This window comes from Pseudorasbora parva, chromosome 1, assembly GCF_024679245.1.
Source record: "Pseudorasbora parva isolate DD20220531a chromosome 1, ASM2467924v1, whole genome shotgun sequence".
In the NCBI taxonomy this organism is placed as follows: Eukaryota; Metazoa; Chordata; class Actinopteri; order Cypriniformes; family Gobionidae; genus Pseudorasbora; species Pseudorasbora parva.
Window position 1 is genome coordinate 18,561,409 of NC_090172.1, and position 21,623 is coordinate 18,583,031.

The 21,623-nt window shown below is 42.7% G+C and overlaps 1 protein-coding gene across 1 annotated transcript in view; it reads right to left on the reverse strand.

Annotated features, from left to right (window-relative positions):
- LOC137058526 (collagen alpha-1(XXV) chain) overlaps nt 1-21,623 on the reverse strand; it is an 800,473-nt gene that overhangs the window by 220,319 nt on the left and 558,531 nt on the right. Inside the window, exons 14-15 of the mRNA XM_067431845.1 lie at nt 3,276-3,308; nt 3,114-3,149 (exon numbers count right to left, since the gene is read on the reverse strand). Of these exons, the coding sequence (XP_067287946.1) occupies nt 3,114-3,149; nt 3,276-3,308 (69 nt within the window). The remainder of the gene's footprint in view (nt 1-3,113; nt 3,150-3,275; nt 3,309-21,623) is intronic.

Below are 21,623 nucleotides of genomic sequence, written 5' to 3' on the forward strand. Positions count from 1 at the left end.
ATTTCTTGATTAAAGAAAATGCTGTATTTATTAAAAAACAGAACCAAAAAACTGTTTTTTATTTACCCATACAAGCTCGCTGATTACGTTATACGACATAGCCTGTATATGCCTTAATACAGTTGAGAAAGACGACACATATCTGTGCATTTTAACGTGTCTCTGGGCCTGCATATCATGTTTTTAACCGAAAAAAACTGCATCCTGCTAAATGGCCCTAAATTGATTAAAATATAAACAGTACATTTTTATTTCAATGCTGTTATTTAAACAGTCAGCTTGCCTCGTACATTCAGTTCACAGCATCAACAGCAAGCCAAAGCGGGCAATGTTTCAACTGAACTATGTATTTGTATTTGAAACACTTACCTACATCATGTTCTAGATCTGTCCACGCAATAAATGCACATTCTTAAATGAGCAATTTTTTTAAAGACAATTTCAAATTGGAATGTATAAAAAATATATTCAGAGCTGCATATTAATATTTACAAGATATTCATGCATATAACTCCTCGTAATTGTCAGACACAGACGAGGACACAGATAGTTAATGCTCAGTGAGATTTATTGAACAGAGGTAACAGACACAGGAATGAACTTAAAGGTGAATCTTGACATCTCGAATCTTGAAGTGTAATGGACAATGACAACAGACTTTCCTTATTGGGGATAGATGACGAAGACGGTGATCACAAGGATGACGATGGGGAAGACGAATATGAGGAAGAAGATGATTATGATGAAGAAGACGGGCAGGTAAGCTTCGGGTAAGTCAAAGGTTGAAGTGGTGTTGATCGGTGCTAGACCAGACGAAGACTGTGGGGATGAGGAGTGTCTTATGTCTGGTGCTGGTGATGGTGCACATGTGTTCAATATTCCAGTGATGGTGAACAAGGGGGTGTGGCATGAGTGTGAGTGTCCGTGTCCGGAGGTGGCTGTGCGGTTGTGACAGGTGGGGGAGGAGAAGGGTTGACGAGGAGGAAGAGGAGGCAGAAGGCCGGTGGACCGGCAGACGGACAGGCAGGTGGGCATATATATATTGGGGATCGTTTGCATTTACTCATCCTCATGTCGTTTTAAACCTGTGTGACTTTCTTTCTTTTGCAGAACATAAAATAATATATTTTGGAGAATGGTAGTAACCAAACCAACCATTTACATTCCACCATCAGTCTCTCTGACTCGGTCCACAACTGTTTTTTTTCTTATCTCACTGGGAGAACTGAATATGTTGCATTGGGAGAAGCTACATCCCTGTCACACAATGTCACCTGCGGTGTCCCTCAAGGCTCAGTGCTCGGCCCCACCCTGTTCATCTCTACATGCTCCCCCTTGGCCGTCTCATCAGCTGGCATGGGATTTCTTTTCACTGCTATGTGATGACACTCAACTTTACATTAGTACAAGTTCGTCTCCCTCTTGCTGACCTCACACTTCCACTTTGATCACTTGCCTGGATGAGATAAAGGCGTGGATGTAGCAAAACTTTCTGCAGCTAAACAGCTCCAAGACTGAAGCTATCCTAGTCGGCACTCCACTTCAGTTCCAGAAGTCTGTTATCACCAACATTGCTTTCTCTGATCAGATCATTCCACTTTCCACTTCAGTCACCAATCTGGGGGTCAGAATGGAATCGAAGCTTACTTTTGAAGCTCACATCAAACACCTGTGTAAGACCTCCTTCTTCCACCTCAGAAACATTGCCAAACTTTGTCCCATTCTAACACTGGCAGATGCGGAGAAGCTTGTCCACGCCTTTATCTCATCCAGGCTGGACTACTGCAATGCGTTCCTTATCGGCATCCCTAGCAAAAATCTCCAGAGGCTGCAGTGTATTCAGAACAGTGCTGCTAGGATCCTCATGAGGGTGCGCAAATACGACCACATCACCCCCATTCTCAAATCACTCCACTGGCTTCCTGTGTACAAGATCTCTCTCCTTACCCACCAGTGCATCCGTGGTGAGGCACCCTCCTCTCAAGGAACTCCTCACCACACAAACAGCCACTCGCAACCTCCGCTCTGTTTCTCTGTATCGCCTTAAAACTCCCACAACCAATACTGTACTATGGGAGATCGGGCCTTCTGCTCTGCAGCCCCCACTGTAAATGCTTTTAAGCGTGGTCTTAAAACCCACCTTTTTAACAGAGCATTTAATTGACTTGTTATTTCTTATTTATTTTATTCATTTACTTATTTATTTATTGTTGTTGATTGTTTTTAATTCTGTAGCACTTTGAGATTTTGTTAAATATAAAGTGCATTATAAATATGTTATTATTATTATTATTATTATTATTATTATTATTATTATTATTATTATTATTATATTACTTTGGTTGCAGAATATCTTAAGAAGAGAGGAAGAAAAAATCTAAATCCTCAGAAGCACCACCATTCCCATTCTGTTGTTAATTAGTCATTTGTGCTCTGCTGAAATAAATACACATGTAAAAAGTGAATAGGACTGGTGCTCAAAATGGTGCAGTTTAATAGATCCCTGACTGCAGTTTGAGAATTTACACATGTTTACACAGGGCTTTAAAATGTGATGAACATTAGAACTCAAGCTGTTCTCTAGGGTCTCACGCTGTTTTTGAAGCATAATAATGATTCAGTGAAGCCTAACAGCGTTTTAATAGTAAACAGAACAAGTAATAAAGTGTGGTGCAAAACATAAAGAAAAAACACAAAGTAGACAAACTATAATGGCATGGTGTAGAATTATGTTTTTACTTCTTGCATTGGAGTTCAGTGAACTCAGTAAATTAATAGTATATGCCCAAGTGTACTAAGGCACAAACTAAAAGGTTTCCTAAAAACATAAAATAAAAAATGCATTCATGGCTCATATCAGTTTGACTAAAACAAGGCTGGAAATGGAGTTGACCTTGCTACATTCATATGCTTATTAGCAGCAAGCAAATGTTGGTAAGCTTGGGTGCAAACATTTTAATACTTTTTGGTAAATCATAATAAATAATACACAACATAATAAGCAACTTCTGTGTTCTCCATAAATGAATCGGCTGTAAATAAGACATGTCCTTTGTTCCAAGCAATAACTATATCTTAAGTAAATAATCTGGCAAGCAATGCAGATGTTTTACCTTATGTCCTCCACGTCCTGGCTCTCCTGGCTCACCCTGTAATTAGATAAATGCTTTTAAGTCCTCACCTGTATATGCTAAATGAAAAAGAACATGAACTTTTAGGGGAGCCAAAAACATTAACTTAAATATATAAAATATAATTCTGAAGTTCTGTCTTACCTTAATTCCAGCAGCAGAGGATCCTGCATTACCCTGTGAGAGATAGTAAAAACCATAGTAAAAAAAATTATTCAGTAAATTTGTTTCGTTTGGGTCAAAACCATGGTCAGAACTGTAGCATCTAAAAAAGCTTTTTTTGCAGAAATTTTTAAAGTCACAATATATGCTGAGTATACCAGACAAGGTTAAAATGGTGCACAAAGCAGCTAATCAGATTGTGTGAGTATACAAGCAAAGCAGATTAGTTTTTTGTAAAAAACAAAAACTTGTACTTTATGTATGTACTACAATTTTTATTTTTTTTTATTTTTTATTTTACAGGGACATAAATGAATAAGGATAATAATGCAACTATTAGTCTAACAAACATCTGTTAAGACGGGGATTCAGAGCAAAACAATGAATCACATATTTTTTAGGGGGCTGACATGCAAGACAATCCAGAAATGGTTGGATGAAATGGTTATCCACTGTAAAAAAAAGAAAAAAAAAAAGAAAAAAAAAGGTTATTTTCTGGCAGCAGGGGCGCCAGAAAAAGTCTGTTTAAAAACAGAAAAATACTGTCAGGAAATAGATAAACTGTAAAAAAACAGTAATTTCTTGCTAATAATTCCAGTTTATTACTGTTATTCTACACAAAAATCTCCTTATAATACCATGAAATCTTTTACTTTAATTGTTACAATACAGTCCTACACCTCTACAGATAATTACATGTATGTGTGTGTGTAAACATTTTTTTTTTTTTTTTTTTTGTGTGATCTGTTTATTATATAAACATATACAATGCAAAATGGTGACCGTTTGGAAATTTAGAAATGTTCTTTAATTCCAGAGTGCTAAATGATTAATATTTGTACATTTTTAGAATAAACCTGTGTGGTAGGCTTTTTACCCGGTTAGTGTAAAAAATAACCTTTAAAATTGGTGTATAATACACTCTTGCAGAGAGTAATACACAGTGTACACTAGATTATATTGTACACTTTTGGTGTAAAACAATGTACACTGCCGAGGGGTATATACTCAACACTTTTGAAAGTGTTACTTAAACACCAGGCTGGTAGGACCTTTATATACACACCAGAGAAGTGTAAAATGTACACCAGAGGAGTTAAATGAACACTGGGCAATTTGCTGTGTGGGCAAAGCTAACTTTCCGCGTGGTGTAAAGGTCAGTGGTGTAAAGTAACGAATTACAAATTCTCTCGTTACTGTAATTGAGTAGTTTTTCTCAGGAATTGTACTTTTTTAAGTAGTTTAAAAACAGTGTACTTTTACTTTTACTTGAGTACATTTTAAGTGATGTATCAGTACTTTTACTGTGCTATTTTCCCTAAACCTGTCGTCGCTACATTATGTTTAATTACTTTTTCCTGTCAACGTGATTGGCTAAGACGAATAATCAGTCCTGTGTCACCATGCGCGTGTCTCAAAATCAACCATAGCGACCAGTGTGAGAGTAGGAGGCACCCATGCACTTTATGAAAGGGGGTAAGTGCTGGCTACTGTATGATGACTGAAATCATCAAATTGTCTCAAACAATTATTACAAATGGACCGCAGAATATTACATTTTCTAATACATGGATAAATGGTCTGTATTCTGTTCGATTTTGTTTAACGCGTAAACACATTAAACCTGCTTTCTGTCAACATATTGAAGGGCATATTTTAACCTGTTAAGCTGATTTCTAAATTTTGAAAAAATCCTAAGAAATGTATACTCAGACTAAAACAAATACAGTTTGTGAATCCTTTGCACTAAAAGCATAATTATGGTCTCATTTGAAAGCAGACACCTGGCAGTTTACTGTAAAGTCAAAATGATAATATTTTTTATAATAAAAAAAAGCTATAATAAGCTTCAAAGTTTTGTAAAGTTATTAGAAATTTATTTGTATGAAATATCTTTATGAAAATAAAATTGAAGTGGGCCTTGGAGAAATCTAGAAATGCACTACAGCTAAAGCCACAAGTCTGACTATGTTATATTTCAGATCTGAAGATGATCAGTCTAAAACTCTGAATTTTATTAAACGTTTTACAAGATCGTTTCATGTGATTTTATTTTGAGATATCTCTGAAATATCAACTGATGTTTATTGCCACATCTTCTCAGCTTTCATTCTCTATTTTGCCTCTATTGTTCAGAGGTGCAAACTGCCCCATTCAATTTGTCTCCCCAACACATATTCACACTTCTGCGGACTGGTTATGGCTCTAATTATTATTCTTTTGTCTGCATTATAATTACTAACGATTCTCTATTCAAACTGTTCTATTCAAACCTCATTTCTAAATCAAACCTCTCACTTTACCCTCACTGAGACTCTATTGAATGCATTTCGTCCAAATAAGCATTTCAGTAGTTTTACATTTAGAAAATGTTCATAAAAATAAAGTATTTACTCAGTGGCAGGTGCATCTAGGGCAAGCTAGCATGTTAGCTTAGCACACCAGCAAAACAACAATTTATACGATTAAAATCATGTTTTATTCAAAACTTGCTTCATATCACTTTATAATTTATAAGTCGAGTGTTTTATATAACAATATGTGATCTCATGTAGCTTCGGGTCAAAAAATCTGACAGAAAATATACAATGCTAAAAGCTATGTGGAATAGCATTGCATTATAAATATCATCTATTATGAAACCACCCAACATGGCATAAAGAACACAGACCAACCATATATTGCCGCGATTGTGTGTTTATTGTCTTAAAACGTGTCTATCTGCATAAAATAGCCATCTGACGATCGCTAGAAAGCAGCTTTGGTCATGTCAGATACTTCCTGAATGTCACATGGTGTGTCTGTTCTTCATCTATGCATAGGGGAGTGAATTTTCAGTAGTACAGCTTTCCAGCGCCCTCCGGCTGCCAGAATGAATTGAAAACACAGCATATCACTGTCTACTGCTCTCATAATCACACATCCGCGGATTTTGGATAAAGATTGAATAAATAATACTTCTCTGTATAGAAATTTGACTCAAACATGTGAGAATCTATCAATATTTCTCCACATCTGCACACATTTGAAGTAAAAGCCCTGAGGGAAGTTGTTTTGTCGAGTGTCTTCATGACGACCAGAGAAGAGTTTTTTATGAATGGGAGCAAATGACGCGCATATTACAATCAAAAGGTAGCGACGCCCAAGATCATATTCATAACTCCTGGCACATATTAACACATTACGGTCATTATAAGACTTTGAGAATAAAACAGAGGTAACAAAATTAAACTTTAGTCTTAGATCTTTTTAATGATGTATAGTTTGTCAAGGTAATTACTTACATCTGATAGTAATTTTGAGCTAATTTAAGCAAAGAGAGTTTCAGCACGTCCTCGTCCTCGTGAAGCTTATCAGGTGTAATGTGTTCTCACATGGTGATTTAAAATTATAGGCCATGTATATAGCAAATAACTTTTATAAAACATCGGATTTATATTTAAATCAGGTTTATTTTTTAATTCCAATCAAAAATAATCATTGATGAAAACTGTGAGTTACTCGATTCTGATTTCTATTCTTTTTACAGACAAAACGTCCATTGAAATAAAAGCAGTAGCCTACAACGAATGTGTCTTGAAAAGAAAGATTTTTTATTAAAAAAATATATTTCCCTATCTGGGAACTCGAGCTGCGTCGAAACGCTGTGAGAACGTCTCTGCATGATTGCGTCGTGAAACGCGTGTAGAACCCGTCCAATCAGGAGATCGAACGTCATAGGCGGGTGACATCATCGACCGGAAACTATAAAGCATCCGCAAACACAAACAGAAACTAGCTTCTGTGCCTTCAGCAAGCGATCTGTGTGAACCTGTCTGTCTATTTGGTGTTTTTGTCTGTCTATTGAGAGAGAATTTTCCACCTTTGTTAAATATATATATATATATATATATATATATATATATATATATATATATATATATATATATATATATATATATCAATATATCAATATATATATATATATATATATATATATATATATATATATATATATATATATCAATATATCAATATATATATATATATATATATATATATATATATATATATATATATATATATATATATATATTGTAACATAAAGAGACAAAGGAGATTATGGTGAGTTGTTACGGGCTGCGAGTGTATTAGATGTTTTGTCTGCCTTTCTTCTCTGTGGTTGTGCTGTCTTGCTCTTAGGGCTCTGCTGATTGGAGGAAGCGACTGTCACTCTTCATCAAGGTGCCGTCTCTGCAGCCAATCAAGTGCCGCCCTGGTGGATAAATTCTCCCAGCATGTCCTGATTAGGCAGTGTGTGTGCATGCCAGGTGTTTCAGTTGGCGTATCAGTTTGAACCTCTTGTTATCTTGTGTTAATTCCACACTTGATTCTGTACTGTGAAATGTTGAGAGTTAAGAGTAATTTAGTAGCCTACTTTCTGGGGAAATAGAGAACAGGTAAGCAGGTCGCGCGATGTACATCTTGCCCGCAGTTATCAAATGTTAAACACACCAGGTAAGGGGTGAGCGCCCTCTTTGTATTTATTTGTTCTTATTTAGTGTAGGTTTAGTTATTGCGTCAGATACGCTGAAGATTTCGGTTTTACTTTCTACATTTTTCTTTGGTTAGAAGGTTAGTTAATTTCTGTGTCTGGTCTCTTCTGCTGCCCGCTCCACTAAAGCAATATTAATATCTAAATGTTACGTGCTGACCGTAGACCTTTAAAAGTTTGTAACATGAGTGAACAGCATTTCATAAAGTGTGTTCATCCCTGCCATCGTTACATCACGGGTGGGGATACACGTTCATTGTGTGTGGCCTGTTTGGGAGCGCAGCACGCTCAGGCAGCCCTCGAGGGGGCTGCTTGCGAGCATTGTGAGTGGCTTTCGTTAAGAACGCTGTGCTCCCGCCGGGCACTCTTCGTGGAGGGTGCTTAGGCTCGTGTTCCCCGTGGCTCGGGTCCCGCTGCTGCCGAGGCAGAGCGGCGGCTTCAGTCGTGGGGTTCACAGATGGACCTTACAGAGGAGTTTGAGATGGGCCCAGCCTTATCTCAGCCCTCACCTGTACCGTCCAGTGCCTTGTCTCGGGGTTTGGAAGCCCGCCCTGCGGTTTCTTCCTCCCTGGGCGGGGCACCGGTGCTCCAACTATCCAGCTCTGAGGAGATGGACGTTGAGAGCATCGCGACTAAAGACTCGCTACTTCAGTCACCCGCTAGTGAGGAGCTCATTGAGGTGCTCACGAGAGCTGTGGCCAGGTTAAATATCGACTGGCTGGCAGAAAGATCCGAATCCCATCGAAAACAATAAAGTAAATTAGATGAGCGATTCCTGCCCTCTCGTGCAGCAGAGCCTCAACGTCGGGCCTGCCGCTCTTCCCCGACCTGCACACCGAGGTGTCTAGGTCGTGGAGGAAGCCGGCTTCATATAGAGTGTTTAGCCAGCAAACATCAACATATAGTAACATCTAAGGGCTAAAACAATATGGATATGGGGCGATGCCGGAGGTCGAAGAGACGCTTGCTAGCCATCTCTCGCCTTCAGTGGCATCGTCCCTCAAGGCCCCGAATTTACCAACCAAACCGCTCAAGACAACCTTGGCGTTGGTGGGTAAAGCGTACTCGGTGGCAGGTCAGGCCGCGGCGTGCCTGCATACGATGGCAATTATGCAGGCATACCAGGCCAACCTGCTTAGGGACTTTGATGGTAGAGATAAGGTGGGGGGAGATGTCATTAATGAGTTAAGACATTCTGCAGATCTTGCTCTCCGGGCCACCAAGGAGACGGCCAGATGTGTGGGCCGCTCTATAGCAGCCCTGGTGGCAACGGAGAGGCACCTATGGTTGAACCCCACCGAAATTAAGGAGAGGGAGAAGAGCTTTTTGCTCGATGCGCCGCTGTCCCCTGCGGGCCTCTTCGGTGATGCTGTACAATCTGTCACCGAGAGGTTCCAGGAGTCGAGAAAGCAGGCAGCGGCGCTGAAACAATTCCTACCTCTCCGAGTCCAAGTCCCAGGGGCTGCTGCAGCTCAGCAGCCCAAAGAAAGACAGAGTACGAGCTCCTCACATAGGGCGCAGCAAAAGCAGTGCATCGCCACCCGCACTCCTCCACAGAGAGAATGGGAGGCGGGGCGGCGCTCTCAGACAAGGCCTTCAAGGGGTAGGGCTGATCTGAGAACAGTCCTTATCGCCAAGAAGGCCTCGTCAAAGCTTTCCTGACACCAGAAGGGTCAGGACGCTGAGGGTCATCCCCTCCGCAGGAAGACGGTGCTTACCTCAGCACACGGTACCCGTCTTCCTGCGGTACCCTCTGGGGGCTGCGCTGCCAACTCCGCCGCAATGCGGGGGCGCAGACGGTCCCCGCGGGCGGCCACCCCACTTCGGGGGGCTTCCGAGCAGTCGAGTCAGGTGTTCGGTTCGCCGCTTCAGGGCACTGCACTTGTTGCTCAAAGTACACCAGAGGCCAGCCTCAAGAGTTTGGTTCCCTTAGTAGATTTTCTAGACGAGTGGAAACGTCTATCGAATATATCTCGTTGGGTCCTGCAGATAGTAGAAAGGGGGTACGCAATTCAGTTCAGAAGGCGGCCACCTCCTTTCAGCGGTGTCCTACCCACAGAGGTGGGCCCGGAGCAGGCTCTGGTTATGGCACAAGTAGAGACACTCCTGCAAAAGGGGGCTATAGAAAGGGTTCCTCCTCCCAGCAGGGAGTCAGGGTTTTACAGCCGTTACTTCATTGTACCAAAGAAGGATGGAGGGCTGCGCCCGATATTGAATTTGCGTCTATTAATTACTCTGTGGCAAAGCTCAAGTTCAAGATGCTTACACTCAGACAGATCGTGTCACAGATCAGATCTGAGGATTGGTTTGTGACCATAGACCTCAACGACGCATATTTCCATGTCTCCATCCTTCCACATCACAGGAAGTTTCTGAGGTTTGCCTTCGGGGGAGAGGCATACCAATATCGAGTACTTCTCTTTGGTCTAGCACTGTCACCCCGCACCTTCACCAAGTGTGTGGATGCAGCTCTGGTGCCGTTGCATCTACAGGGCATCCGCATACTCAATTACATCGACGATTGGTTGATCTTGGCTCACTCCGAGCAGATGGCGGTTCAGCAGCGAGATGCTGTTGGCACACATGTCGAGGTTGGGGTTGAGATTAAACGCAAAGAAAAATGTGCTTTCTCCGGCTCAGAGGACCACTTTTCTAGGCGTGAAATGGGATTTGGTAATTATGCAGGCGCAATTATCTCTGACACGCATAGCATCGATCCTAGTAGCAGTGAAAGAACTGAAGCTAGACCGGGCTGTCACTGTAAAGCAGTTCCAGAAACTGTTAGGCCTCATGGCGGCTGCGTCCAATGTGATACCTTTTGGCCTGCTGAACATGAGGCCGTTGCAGTGGTGGCTCAGAACCAAAGGATTCTCCCCAAGGGGGAATCCACTCAGCACGATCAAAGTCACGCGGCGATGCCTTCGTGCTCTGGTCATGTGGAAAGATCCTGGGTTTCTGGCCCAGGGACCTGTGTTGGGGGCTCATGTTCGTTGCGTCACGCTAAAGACAGATGCTTCTCTTACAGGATGGGGGGCGACCAAGAGTGGTCGCTCGTCCCAGGGTCTATGGCAGGATCATCAGCGGCTATGGCACATAAATCGGCTAGAGATGCTGGCTGTGTTTCTTGCATTGAAACAATTCCTGCCCGACCTTAGGGGCCAGCATGTATTGGTCAGATCAAAACGGCTACTTTTTACTCCTACTTTGAGTAGTATTTAGGACAGGTACTTTTACTCTACTTAAATTAAAGTTTTTGACAAGTAACAGTACTTCTACTTAAGTATGCTTTTTCAGTACTCTTTCCACCACTGGTAAAGGTTGACTGAGCTCACCACATCGGCCTCGTCATGAACAACAGGCCGCGAGTTATGATTGCCTGGATTCATAATGTTACTGTTAAGACTGAAATACTGCGGCTTGCCCGTAACCATAGCCTGCTCTTTCTTGACGGGGGCCATATCAGTATCTTTCCGGACTTTCCAGCAGAGGTGTCCTCCCAACGCAAGCAGTTTGACGGAGCACGGGAGAAACTAAGAGCTAAAGGACTAAAATATGGTCTGCTGTATCCGGCCCGTCTCATCTTCACTCATGAGAAGACGAAGAAAATATTCTTGTTCGCGCAGGAGGCCGAATCATACATTCACAGTCTCTCGTAGCGATGGAACGTGAAGTATACTGTAGTACATCATGGTAAGACACTATTCCAAGCTGTTGGTGACCAATCCATTGACTCGTTGAGTGTGACTTTTTATATATCTTGACGGATCAGTCGGGCTATCCTAATACTTTGTCACTAAGGACAAAATCGAAGATTGTCCATATGTGTATGCTTCTGTGCTTATGTGTACATAGAATGTTCATTATATGCTAATTTTTTCCTGACCATTATGAGTGAAGGCAGAGCTGTGTGTTTTTTGTTTGTTTTTTTGAAGAAGAAGAACAGTTAGGTCCGCCGGTCGATTTTTGTTTTCTTTTTTGCTTCATCTTTGTGTTCCGTTCAGCTGTCCCACGTTTAAATGGGGTATTTAGATTTTTACGCTGGGGTTCGAGAAGCGAGTTTATTGGGTTAAAAGTATGCCAGCTCATCTCTATATTGCCAATATTTATTTGTTTTTCTTTCTGTTTTGTACATCTAACAATGCCTATTCTTGTACTTAATTGTCACTTATTTTACCCTATGTTTTACATCACACTGCACTCTGATGACCTCCCTTAAGAAGCATTTGAATATTCTGAGCTGGAATGTGCATGGTTTAAATGATATTATTAAAAGATCTAGGGCCCTATCTTGCACCCAGCGCAATTGACTTTGTACACCGACGCATGTGTCATTCCTATTTTGCACCCGCGCAAAGCGCGCTTTTCCCTCCACAGAAGCACGTCGCTAAACTAGTGAATGAACTTGCGCTCCCTGGGCGGTTCAGCGCAAAAAAGGAGGCGTGTTCCGGCGCAAACAATCCCTGGTGCTATTTTGCTGTTCCATTAAACAGTTGCGCCACTGACCAGAAAAAACCTGGTCTAAAGTCAGTGGCGCAGTGCGCGTTGTTCATTATGCTATTTTAAGGGCGCATGCTTGACCATAATGTATAGCGTGTACAACGCGCATACACTTTGCTCATGTAATCTACACAGATGCAACAGTTATTTTTGCAAATCATAAATTGTTGCACTAAAAAAAATATTAACACATTGTGGTGTGCCACAAAGATGTGAAAAAATAGGCATAAATCTAGCTTTCAAATTATTCAGGCTTAATGTAGTAATTAAGGATCAGACCTGTTTGCCCAATAGTGGCAAAACATATATGTATATAAGGACATCTGACAAATTGGTTTGTCCGTCAAGAACCAGGGAAAAAAATTGACTGAAAAACGAAAAAACTGTTTAACCGACGCCTGTTTAACCGACGCTATTTTGGGTGGGTTTCTCCCATCCCCATAGGCTACAACACAACTTCTCTGTCTTTCACTCCGTTACGAAAGGAAAATATATTTACCAATATATTACTTGAAATATATTTTAATATATTGTAAATATATGGAATAATATATTGATGGTATTATAAAATATATTATATATTCATGTAATATATTGCAAACTAACAAAGAAAAGAGATGATGCTTTATCCCGAGGTCTTTTTTCTCCTCTTCTTTATTTTACACACAGCAGTGCAAAAACAAGCTGTAAAACTGTAAACACAAATAAAAGTACCTATTAACTCGAATTGCCTTCTTCAATCATTTCCAAAACCAAATGCAACACATACATAGTTTTCTACTAAGCATGAGCTGCCATTACACGGGACACAGAGGAATCTACACTTTGTGGCAACACGTTAATTTTCTTACTACACATCATAAGAAAACAACTAATATAAAACGCCTTATATTACACACAGTTTTGCTCACCAGCATTGCCCCTGAGGGGAAACACAACTAAGCATAGTTTGAAGAAACTTGACAGCAGAATTTACACAGCACTGAGTACAATTCGCTATAGAAAAGTCATGAACTAACTCCACTAATCTCGTTACAAACGAGAATACAAACGAGAATACAACAGGAAATAGAAACTGGTCACCAAAACTGCCGTTACCACAAGTGTCCGGTAGATGGCATTAACGCACTGCAAATAACTAAAGAAACACAAAATTCATGAATGAATGCTCATTAAGACCAACACACTCCCTGCCTGGTATCTTAAAGGAACACTCCAACTTTTTGGGACTTTGGCTTATTAAGTGTATCCCCCAGAGTTAGATAAGTCCATATATATCATTCTCATCTCCGTTCATCCCATAACTCAGTCTGACACGCACTCCCGCTAGCCTAGCTTAGCACAAAGACTGGAGGTATATGGTTTCAGCTAGCCTATACTGCTCAAAAAGTGAAAAAATAACGCCAACATTTTCCTATTTACATGTTGCAATGTGTATAGTCACAGCGTGTACAAATAACAAGGTTACATGAGACACAGCTATCTTATAAACATATACATACTGTGGACTATATTCTCAGAAGGCGCAGCACTGCTCCACTTCTGCGGAGTGCGGAGTGATTTGCTCGCAGCACATGAGAAGCCCCGCTGTGAGAAGCCGAGAGTTCACTCAGAGTTGGAATAATTGCTAAATAGTTTACAATCATGGGTGTTCGCTGTATTGTGAAGCCCCGTGACAATAAACAGGGGAGACCAGATAATACAAGGATATTCCATAGAATTCCAACCCAAATGCTGACCTGATGAATCGATGGCTAACATTACTTGCTCTGGATATAGACCCAAACACACCTGTAGCCATCATCAAGTGCTATCGGGTTTGCTCTGAACATTTCACAGAGGATGACTATTTGAAAAAAAAAAACATGAAACGTGTGCTGAAGGATACGGCCATCCCATGGATAATATAGAGAGGACAAAGCAGATCACCCGCGGCTGCGGTAAGTGTTCTGTTATAAGTTAGCCTACTGTAACTACTGAGTCGTTAGCTAGATCTAATAACGTTTATGACACTGTTACATGAATAGGGTGGTCACTACTATATTGGACTTTTTTCCGTGCTTCATGTATCCCCTTTAATGCTAGTATTGTAATGTTAGTATTGTGTTGTCATGAACGCGCTCTGTCACAGTAACAAATGAGCGGTGCTAGAGGTAATTCTCTGGACTGCAGCATTTACATTGCTAATGAATTGGAGGGGGGATTGGCAGTTTTTATTCAGGCAGTTCAATTTTTGTCTGGGTTCATTGTCCAAAAACAAAAAACATTTTATTTTATTTATTATTGTATATTATAAAAATCACTTAATTGGTTGACAGCTGTCCATTAGGTTCACTTGGTATGGGGCGTTTCTTCCAGTTGATTTTGTCACAACGGGAGATAAAAATCAACAACTGCCGGGTGTATTAGGGACATTTCCACACATATTGTGTTCGTTCTGATTCTCCCCTCAACCTCAGTCTGATCGGCGTTTTGTCTATTTGCTTCAAAAAGTTTGCAACTCCTCGTCTGTGTATTCTGGCTCAGAAAGATATGGTTCCAGGTTTTGGTTTAATGCCAAGTAAAAATCCTCTGACAATTCCTCAAAATCAGCCATGATCAACAGTCACGTTCATCACTAGCTACAGTCACGCTGGTTTTGTTTACGGAAGGAACACCGCGGGGCTTCTCATGTGCTGCTCATGCTTCTGCGGAGTGCGGAGTGATTTGAGAGCAAATCACTCCGCACTCCGCAGAAGTGGAGCAGTGCTGCGCCTTCTGAGAATATAGTCCACAGTATGTATATGTTTATAAGATAGCTGTGTCTCATGTAACCTTGTTATTTGTACGCGCTGTGACTATACACATTGCAACATGTAAATAGGAAAATGTTGGCGTTATTTTGTCACTTTTTGAGCAGTATAGGCTAGCTGAAACCATATACCACCAGTCTCTGTGCTAAGCTAGGCTAGCGGGCATGCGTGTCAGACTGAGTTATGAGATGCACTGAGATGAGAATGATATAAATGGACTTATCTAACTCTGGGGGATACACTTAATAAGCCAAAGTCCCAAAAAGTTGGAGTGTTCCTTTAAGGATACCACATCTGTTGCCTTTTAAATGCACACACTTTACCTAAACACAAGTACCATCCTGTTTAGGGGAGAAAAGTATTACAAGTTCAGTTACAGGTCTTTTAAACACTTTAGGAGTGCCGTGACGAATAATTCTGATATATAATTCTATATAATAATTCTACAGTCCTCACAACATTATCTCTGCTGGGAAAAGTTTTGATGACCACTGCCATTGGCCAGTGGTTCCTTGGCACTGCATTGTCCTTCATCAAAATAACGTCTCCTTCTTGCATGTTAGGCCTTTTGTCTGACACTTGGCACGACTTTGCAGGGTGCTCAGGTATTCACGTTGCCATTTGTGCCAAAAATTTCTCTGCGAGATGTTGTACCAACTTCCATTGGTGACTTATGATCTCTGCCTTGCCGATGGGGCTCCTGTCTTTTGTGTCAGAAGCATGGAGGAGGTAAGTATAAGAGGGTTCTCGGGGTCAGTTGACACAGACAGCAGGGGTCTCGCATTCATAATTGCACACACCTCTGCCATGAGCGTGACGAGGACCTCGTGTGTCAATGAAGAGAAGCGTTACTGCAGGAACATGGAGTCTAGGACGCGACTAGCCACTCCGATAAGTCGCTCCCATGCACCTCCCATATGGGAGGCGTGCGGGGGGTTGAAAATCCATGTGCATTGTTGGTCTTGTAGGTAACGTTGCATGTCTGCGTCATCTTCCAGATTCAATTCTTTTGAAGTACCAGTAAAGTTAGTGCCTCTGTCAGACCTAATTTGTGTGGCAGGGCCTCTGATGGAGAAAAATCTCCATAGAGCATTTATGAAACTAGATGCACTCAGTGTCTCTATCACTTCAGTGTGTACAGCACGCACACACAGACAGGTGAGCATTACCGCCCACCTTTTGCTGTTTGCTTGTCCTCCTCTCGTCTGAAGGCTGCTGAACCTCCAATGGGCCAAACAAGTCCAATCCGACGTACGTGAACGGTGGGGGAGCTTGTAGCCTGTCTGCAAAAATCTGCCATCAGCTGATGCTCTTTTTTGCCACGCAGTCTCCTGCAGGTGACACATTGGGACAGAGTGCCTCTAATACATCTCTTTCCACCCACCAGCCACAGTCCAGCATCCCTGATGGCCCCGTCTGTGAAGTGTCTGCCCTGGTGTTTTACCTGCTCATGATAGTGGCGCACAATGAGAGTTGTTAGGTGGTGCTGAACTAGGATGATGAGGGGATTGATGCGGTTTATCTCAAGGCCAGACTGAGTGATGCGTCCACCTACTCTGAGAAGTCCAAAGCTGTCAACCACTGGGCACAGCTTTGCAATGTTGCTCTGTTTTGAAATGCCTGACTAACACTGAATGTTACTAAATTCACAAGGATATCTTTCCAGCTGCATGTTCTTGATTTTTCTTTGCTTTTTCCAGGTTCTCCGGCGTGATTGCTTTCTTACAGGTATGCCAACCTCTGCATGTGTTGTCTTTGTCCGTTTGTCTAAAACACTGGGCTATGTGAATCAGGACCGCAAGTGCTCTTAACACAGAAGTCCACTTTGAGAAGCGCTCGATGCGTTCAGTTCCAAAGCTGGGCTGTGTGATCTCAGTGACTAGCGTTGCGACCTGAGCTCTGATTTTAGAGTCTAATTCTGGGTCAACTAGATCCAACAGTGACTGATGATCAGCTGGAGGCTTACCAGACAAGAAGGCGGGTCCGGTCAGCCAGTTTGTGTCTCTCAATGATGCAGCAGTAACGGATCTGGAGCCATGGTTGGATGGGTTGAGCTCTGAGGGGACATACTTCCAATGTTGAGGTGACGTTGCTTGTCTGATGCGTTGGACCCTGTTGCTTACATAAACATAAAATCTTCTCTGCTCATTATTAATATAACCTAACACAACTTTGCTGTCAGAATAGAAAGTGACAGAGTTCATGTGCGAGTCCATGCTACTCACAACAGTCTCAGCTCTCTCAACCACAAGGACTGCAGCACAGAATTTGAGTCTGGAGATTGAAGTCTTCACTGGTGCCAGCTTTGCTTTGCCAAGCACAAATCAGACTTCGGAGCGTCCATTTTCATCGGTCACCTTCAAGTAGGCAACCGCTACGATTGCTTTGGTTGAAGCATCCGCAAACACACACAACTCTCTCGTGCTTGCTGCAGAGGTGGAGAGAGATGTGTAGCAGCGGGGGATCTGTATGTCTTGAAGGCATTGAAGGGAGGACTTCCATCTCACCCACTCCGCTTGGAGGTGTCCAGGTAAGTGCGCGTCCCACTCACCATTTTCTATGGTCAGCTCTCTCAGCAATGATCTCCCTTGTATAGTGACAGGTGAGAGAAAGACAAGCGGATCAAAGATGCTGTTTATGGTTGAGAGCACGCCTCTGCGTGTGAAAGCTTTGTTGTCTTGCTGTACTTGAAAGGTGAATGTGTCTGTGACTATGTTCCAGCTGATACTCAGGCTACGCTGCACAGAGACATTATCCATGGCAAAGTCCAGGTCTTTAATAGTGTGTGCAAGGTCTTCAGGGCGGAATTCAGCCATAACAGCTGCACTGTTTGATGTAATCTTGTGCAACTGGAGGCTGTTGTGGAAGAGCATCTCTTGTGCCCTCTTCACCAAGTTGATGGCCTCTGTCTTTGTTGCAAAAGACTCCAGAGCATCGTCAAGATAAAAGTCTCTCTCGATGAACGCTCTGACATCAGAGCCGAATTCAGATTCTGCTTCTTTCGCCGCCCTCCTGAGGCAGTAGATTGCTACAGCAGGAGATGGTGTGTTTTGCCAAACACATGCACACATTCGATAGTCTACCATTTAACTGTCCCATTTGTTGTCGTGGAACCATAGAAACCTCAGGTAGTCTCTGTGCTCCTCCTTGACTACAAAACAGTAAAACGTGTTGAATATCTGCAGTCACAGCAATTTTCTCTTTTCTAAACCTGATGAGGATGCCTAACGGGTCATTGTTCTGATCTGGGCCTTTGAGCAAGACACTTCAGTGAAATCCCTTCATACTGAGCACTTGAATCGAACACTATTCGAATCTGTTCAAGTTTCTTGGGATGGTAGATGCCGAAGGATGGCAAATACCAGCTTTCTTGTCCTTCTTGGAGGATGGGGAAATTCTCTGCATGTTGACTGTCAATCATCTTTTGCATGAACTGCATGTAAGGTTCTTTCATGTCAGGTTTCTTCTCTAGTGTGCAGCAGACTGACTTGAGTTGAACTGTTGTTTGGCAGACGATCTCTCGGGGTCCGAAAAGGTAGGGGTGCGACCCAGTCCATGATCCTCAAGAAGTTGAGATCATCGATGGACGGAGCAGGTTGGTGATCTTTGTCGGTGCAGTGGAAGACGGCAGGACTTTAGGTGATCCCCGTGCAACAGCGAAGCAGTGTGAACAGCGGCTTGCTGAGATGGAGGATCATGAAGGGTCTTTCACACGCAGGTGGCAGGAGCAGGGTGTGAGGTAGCTGGGGCGGCCATCTACCAAGATACATGTTTTGAGAGAAATGACTGAGGAGGGGCGGTGTGCTGTGCCAAGGCACACATCGCCGATCACCACCCAGCCTAGGTCTAGCTTTTGAGCGAATGGGGCATTGTCGGGGCCGTTGATCTGTTTTCTCATCTTGTGTATACTCAAAATGTCTCTGCCTAGCAACAGCAGTATCTGGGCACTGGGGTCTAATGGAGGAATCTCACTGGCTAAGCATCTCAGGTGAGGGTAATTTAAAACTGCACTGGGAGTTGGGATTTCAGACCTGTTTGTTCGGGAGTTCGTTGCATTCAATGTGGACGGGAAGAGGGACGCAGGCTTTCGTCCAATGACTCCAGCATGTAGCCACAAGCTCTCCTTCCAGAAGTCTCTACACTGCCCGCACATGTCTTGAGCGTGTATGAAAATGGAGTGTTATTGTCGCTTAATATCTCAAAGAATTATGTACGTCCAAGGGATTTATTACTTTGCTCATCAATGATAGCATAAACTCTGGTTGTTGCTTCTCTCTGGCCTTGTGGATAGACACTAACTAAGCATATTTTGGAGCAACCTCTAGCACTCAAACCCTCTCCGCATACCTCAGTGCACTTGGAGGAGACAGCCTCTGGAGGCTGCTGGTTCTCACTGCCCTCCCTGCCCTTCTCTGACGTAGATAGGGGTGGCTTTGCTTTACATGGGGATGGACCCGTGTTTGATGCTTTGACATTCTGCACGTTATGGTTTTGTCACAGTTCTTTGCAATATGTGTGGATGAAGCACAACAGCGGTAGCAGATGGAATTGTCTTTGAGACATTGTTTACGATCAGCTAGCAGTTTGTCTCTAAAGCTCCTACATGCTCCTATTGAATGGGTCTTTTTGTGGATTGGGCACTGCTTGGTGAGATCAAGAGAGTAAGCTTCAGGCTCACCTTTCTGTCTGGACTCGATGACTTGAGTCTTGTGGACTGCAACAGACTGGTTGACTCTACTGTGGATGTTTTTGGGTTTGTCTCTATTTGTGGCAGGCAGAAGTGGCATGGTGACTCTGAAACTGGGATCGTTTCTTGCTTTGGCTTGGTTCTGAATGAAATCGACGAACACGCCGAATGGGGGATAGGAAATCTGATGCTGTTGCTTTATCTGAGAGCCGTAGGAAATCCACTTCTCCTGTAGATTATAAGGGAGCTTTTCTATGATTGGGGCTACTCCCCTAGCAGTGTCAAGGTAAGCTAGTCCTGGAAGGAATCCATCCTGCTTTGCTGCGTACAGTTCCTGTAGCAGGTCGACTAAGTCGCATAGCTTCGCTGGCTCTTTGTTGGAGATTCTCAGGAAACTTTCCAGTCAGGCAAATAGCGCCCCTTCAATAGCTTCGGGGGTGCCAAGGCACTCTTCAGAGTGCTGCCAGATAGCTCGGAGGCCATCCTGGGGGTCTCTGATGTAGGCTGCTCTGAGCCTGCATGCTTGTTCGGACGACTCTTTGCCGAGCCATTTAATCAGAAGGTCAGTCTCTTCTGCTACTGACAAGCCTATATTGTCTATGACATTGCAGAATGAAGCTTTCCACACCGAGTAAATCTCGAACTTCATCAGCCCTGTGGAGACGATCTGGTTTCTAGAGATGAACTTGGAGCAGGATTGGGTAGCCCATGGTCTTTTCCTCATGGCATGGTGTGGGCTGTAATACAGACTAGCAGGTAACATGGATGGCTGCTGTGGCTGTAGTGGTACCTGTGACGGCGGTGGCAGCCGTCTTGGAGCTGGTGTCGATCTCAGGGACTCTGCTGGTGGGTGTGACGGTAGCTTTGCAAGCGATGTTGCTGGATGTTGTACTGGAGGTCTTATGGCTGGCTGCATTGGAGGACGTGCAGGTGGAAGCGGATGGCTGTGGAGACTGGGCGGAGTATTATAGCATTCTTGTTTTATATCTCTTTGCGGTGGCACGCTGTTTGTAGTGAAATACCTTTGGTTCAGTTCTGACTCCGGTTCCGTGAGGCTGTTGTCATCATCTAATTCTGCTTGAAGAACTGCTGCTTCAGCTATTGCAGCTTCCATTTCTTTTCTACACCGCAATGCCTCCAATTCAGCTTCTGCTTTGGCAGTTTCGTAGTTCTGCTTCAGCTTTCTGCAGTTTCAGTGCCATTTCCTTTTCAGAATAGGCTGCTTTGGTTCTTGCTGCTTGAGCTCTGGCTTTAGCAGTTGCTAGCGCAATGCTCCTCATGCCAACTGCGGTCAAAATCTTAAATAGAGAATCTTATGTCTGATATATAATGCTGTTTTTTTTATATTAAAATGTAGGCTTTTATATATGTAAGTATGTATGTATGTATGTATGTATTGTCCTATTGTACACTGGCCGTGTCACGATGTCTAACGCCCGTTTCACACATATTTTGTCTGCAGTGTGGTGCGGTGCGTATTTTTTTCCGTACCCATGTTAACGGATTACAGCTTTCACACTGCACGCGGATGCTGCTGTCCGTCAGTCCGTTCCAGGTGCGTTGCGTCTGCAGCAGTGCACGGATCGCTTTCGTACCGAGTCTATTTTTGCTGCGCTGCGTTGCTGCATTAAAGCGACAGAAAATCGTTCGCATTAACATAAACATGTACTGACGCGAAAATCTAGTAATTTCACCACAGATGCATATCATTTAAAATATACTCTTGTTTCAAAGTCAACACATGGCTTTTTTTCTCAAGTAAAGCAACAAAACGACACCATACCTGGCATTTAGGTAAAAAAATGTGCCATAATGGATAG